This window comes from Pollicipes pollicipes, unplaced genomic scaffold, assembly GCF_011947565.3.
Source record: "Pollicipes pollicipes isolate AB1234 unplaced genomic scaffold, Ppol_2.1 Scaffold_4740;HRSCAF=5597_pilon_pilon_pilon, whole genome shotgun sequence".
Taxonomy (NCBI): Eukaryota; Metazoa; Arthropoda; class Thecostraca; order Pollicipedomorpha; family Pollicipedidae; genus Pollicipes; species Pollicipes pollicipes.
In genome coordinates this window covers 7,089,970-7,094,527 of record NW_023596545.1, presented here as the reverse complement: position 1 = coordinate 7,094,527, position 4,558 = coordinate 7,089,970, and the positions used below count along the sequence as shown (strand labels likewise).

At 59.3% G+C, this 4,558-nt stretch overlaps 1 protein-coding gene across 1 annotated transcript; it reads right to left on the bottom strand.

Annotated features, from left to right (window-relative positions):
* Positions 1–2,430: 2,430 nt before the first annotated feature.
* On the bottom strand, positions 2,431–4,558 carry LOC119097920 (peptidyl-prolyl cis-trans isomerase A2; the record flags this gene model as incomplete). The annotated part of the gene is given in 3 exon segments (XM_037220866.1): positions 2,431–3,593; positions 3,833–4,035; positions 4,432–4,558. Coding segments are annotated over 3 exon segments (477 nt in total), but the record flags the coding sequence as incomplete, so codon positions are not given.

Below are 4,558 nucleotides of genomic sequence, written 5' to 3'. Positions count from 1 at the left end.
TCCATGCACGAGGCCAATGCCACCCCTTTGTGACGTCATGGTCAGCCGCGGTGGAGGCGGCCGGAGAGCTGCGCCGCTGGGGACGGGGCGACGGCGGCCGGCCAGCCGTAGATACAGCTGACTGGGCGGCAGCACACATCGCCAAGCGCTTAGTGAAAACCACTGTAAGGACGTGTGCGGAGGCTTTGCAACATCGGATTTGAGAGCGGGGTGGGGGATGTGAGCCAGATGATCTGGCTGAAACTACATCACCTCCACACGAATACAAAATTATCCACATATCTCACACATTTCTCTGCCGAAGTTGGGGGAGGGGAGGGGAAAGAGGTGGGGTGGGAAAAAGGTACTCCTTCAAATTCCAAATTCAACCTGAATATCAAAGAACGCCAGTTGGCTAATGTGCCGTCAGCCAGACAACACTATGCAGCGATATCAACGAGGCCAACAGTGATTCGTCCAGAGTAGGCAGTTGGGTATGTTGGCTGCTCGTGAAAGCAGCTAACGCAACACAGGGGGCCGAAGGGAGCGCAACGTCCTTGTGACCATGCATGCACCACGATCGCGTGTTTATTTACATAAGTTGACATAATCTCGAAATCCGAGAGCGTTCTCACAAACGGGCGGTGTCGTACCTGGTCCTCGCCTCCGAACGAGGCTTACGAATACTCCACGGTCAGGTTTCTGCCGGTCACTACGAAATGCGAACCAGACGGCCGCCGAACAAGGCTCGATGACGTCTTGACTCGGACGTCACCTCGTCAGGAGTCGACCCAAGTCACTGGAGGTGTTAGTTTGCGCCCCTGGAGGTGTCAGTTTTTGCGTGGCATGCTATGAAAGCGGCATGCCTAAGCGGTATTGAAACTTACGCCTGACAGGCTGGACACCACACGCGGCTAGCGTCGAGTCATCACGCCGTTGGGCACAGTCTGCCGCGCGGCTCCCTATCGTCCATACTACACAAGTTAACGGCACCGTCACACCCGTGGGAGTTAAACTATCTTACTTTCATGAAACGTGGGTCAAACCAAGCACATCCGCCAATCCGCTACCCACATCCAGCTGCCAACGCGGCAAGGCGCTGTTCATGACGAATTTCTCTCGGCGAAGCGTGCCTTTAATGTGCCCTTTCGATAACTTTCAGCGCACTGTGTCTTAGGCGTTGCCTTACGATCAAATAGCGCCGCAGGTCGAGTGAGGGGTGCAGAAGCCTGCTTCCGTTAACTCCCAAAATCTCCCAAAACAAAAAGCAGCGCTATTGGATGGTTTCCGGAGTAATCAAGAGCGTGTCCAGAAACCATGCCTCACCTTCAGGGGCGGAGCCTCCTTTCGTGCAGCGGAAGGTACAGTGACCTCGAGCCCATCCCACGCGCCGAGGTGAGCCCGTCTGGCGCCCGGTTCACTGCCCTCCCCGAGACCGCAACGGAGGGCAACCGGTCGGGGCAGCCGGCCGCGACCGGTCCAGGGTCAGCTGACCGAACCAGGCACGGCCGGCCGGCCCTGCGGCGCGCCGGCTCACTTCCCGGCATCAGGCGGGTGCTGGGTGGGCACGGACGCGGGCGGACGCCTGGCCAGCGTTTCTGACTGGCAGAACGGTTTGGGGACCGGGGCGCGTGCTGGGACGGCACGGACGCGGGCGGACGCCTGGCCAGCGTTTCTGACTGGCAGAACGGTCTGGGAACCGGGGCCCCAGACAATAATCGGGAGACGTCCATTACCCGCGAGATCAGCAGCATGTTGATTATGCAGCGAGAGGCGGCGACGATGGGTGACCCGTAATAAAGTAGGTCGAGGTAGTGGTTCGGAAAAAGCCGACCAAGACCACCTTGACGCGCGCAGCGCATTAACAGAATTGAAACAGCATTGCTGCCTCTTCTCCGGTGTTGAGATGCTACCAGGATAGAAAACTGTTTCTTCATACTTGTACTAAACCCAGATTTGAAAGCGTCGCACGCTCACTAAGCAATCTCGCGAGAGCGGATATCAGCGTAAGAAGACTCACTCACCCAAGTGAGTCACTCACTGTCACTCAAGAAGACCGATATGTGGTGCGAACATCTTACATGAGGCCTACAAACAGCGCGCGGAGCGAACTACGATCGGCTCAGGTAGGTAGCTAAAGGCGTCACATTCTCTCCCATGCTCCGCACAGGCGACAAATGCTCAAAAACATCCACAGCTGGCCCTCATCGCCAGTCCTGTTGTCATTCCCTCCAGTCGAAGGCCTCTGCGTAAAGGCGAGAACCAATGCAGCATCACAGCGGCACCGAGCACAAGTCGGCCCACAAGCCAGCGAGCGTCAGCTGGCTCCTCACCGCACCAGAATGAGCGCTGGCGCGGGCCATCCGCCTCTGGCGTATGGAACACCGCCGAAATATATGTTGGTCCTCTCGGCGAGTTCTTTCAAGCGTGAGACCATGGTCTACACATATAGCCTGCCAGAGCCATGTATTTGACATTTGGCGGTAGTACGGCGCTTAGAGGGATTCCAGAAAAGCAACAGTGGTCCCACGTTCCAGGCAGGATGTATCACAGACGCGTTGTTGGCAGTGTTCATGCTACAACTGGGGGAGGGCCATAGAGTATTCAGTACACGCTCCCACAGCCGACTGTTGCCTCCGCCGCCAGTTCACCAGGCGACTCACAAATGCGAGTATTCATGCTCAGCAAGTTTTTAGATTTCGAAAGATGTCTCTGAGCTTGGGGTCGCGTTGCACGAGGGCCCAAGTTCAGCGCAATCGAGTAACAACACGGCCTAGCGCCCACCACAACGGCCCATGTCGCGACGCCGTTATAACATCAGCATGCTCCATGCCTACGCCACCCAAGCGCTACTAACGATCTACGCCGCTCGTGTTTCAGCTGATTCCGCACAAGGCAAGTATTCCGGTACTGAACGCGGTGAAGTCTCGCCGTTTACATGGACGACACATAGATTGCGTATTACCTCTTTACGGAGACCACGTCTGGGTAGACAACCCTCTGGTATGGGGGATTAGTCAAGTCTGCTATCACAAATGCCGCCGTCCGATAGCGCAACGCATGAGTGCGCCATGTAGGTGGCACGTCAACATCGCAGCGGCATGGGACCTCTCAGTCAAGCTCGCAGCAGCGCCAGGAACGTTGCAGCATGCAAAGGGAGGAGACCACATGCATGCGTTAATATGCACCGCAGCCAAAGATCTACGACGACATCACTTCGACACAAGCCCAGTGGTAAATCATGTATTTACACGTTTTTTGTTTTGAATGATGTCAGTTCCCCGTCACGGAATGCCGTCGTCAATAACCAAGAGCTGAGAGCGGGAGATTCCGAACGACCCGGCAGCGATAAGCATCTCGTGCCCTGCGAGCCAAGGCGGAGGCGCGGGCGGCGGCCGGTCGCCCAGCGAAGCGCCGGCCCCGCCAGGGACCACCCGCCGAGCGGCCAGACGCACTCGCGCCGCTCATTACTTGGAGGCGGCGCTGAGGTCCAGCTCGAACGGCGCCGAGTCGACGAGGCCCGACTTGGCAATGAGCACGTCCTGGACGGGCCGGTCCCGGCTGTTGGTACGGAGAGACTCGATCTTGCGCACCACATCCATGCCCCGGGTGACCTGGCGAGGAAAAACGCGTCTTGTCAGGAAGTCGCCCTCAGAAGTGAACCAGAGCGAATACCACCAGGCCCATACAGCACTGGCAAGCATAGACAGAACAGCTCGGGAAACTCGTCTCCCTTCGCAACAGGCAATAGCCTCACGGCCATCGACCCCGACATCCAACCGCGACCGCTGGCGAGAGTCGCGCTGCTGCGGCCTGCCCGAGAGGGACAGCTCGCCGCGGCCAGCGGCCTTACCTTTCCGAACACCACGTGCTTGCCGTCCAGCCAGCTGGTGGGGACAGTGGTGATGAAGAACTGGCTGCCGTTGGTGTCGGGCCCAGAGTTGGCCATGCTCAGTATGCCAGGGCCCGTGTGATGCAGCTTGAAGTTCTCGTCTTCGAAGGAGCGGCCGTAAATGCTGAAGCCGCCCGTGCCGTCCCGGTTGGTGAAGTCTCCGCCTGAGCAAGCCGAGGGGGAGGGGTGAATGGAGAGCGGCGGGAGCGGCAGCGGTTCGGCGGACGGGCCGCACAGAGGGTCGCGCAGATACCGTTACGCCAGTCGCGCCCGCCAAACCACCAGCCGTAGACCGGCCCCAACCCGACACGTCGGCCAATGAACTACGCTGAGGGCACGGCCAGTTCCTGCCCAAAGCTGGCCGCCAACACCGGCCGGAGACCAACGCTGGGGTCAAGTCGTGGCAGGGCAACGCCCTGGGGCAAAAACGTGGACCCCAAACCACGTCGGAGGTCACATCTCATGGTCCTCCACTGGTCGCCGACCCAACCCAGAGACCCCAATCGGGCCCGGGTCGGGGGGGGGGGGCCCTCAGTCCGCCTGACCGACGCAACGCCCACCCTGGAGCATGAAGTTCTTGATGACGCGGTGGAAGGGGCTGCCCTCGTAGCCGCCTCTCTGGCCGCCCAGTTCGGCGCCGGTGCTGGCCAGCTGGGCGAAGTTGCGCGCTGTGCGGGGCACCGTGTC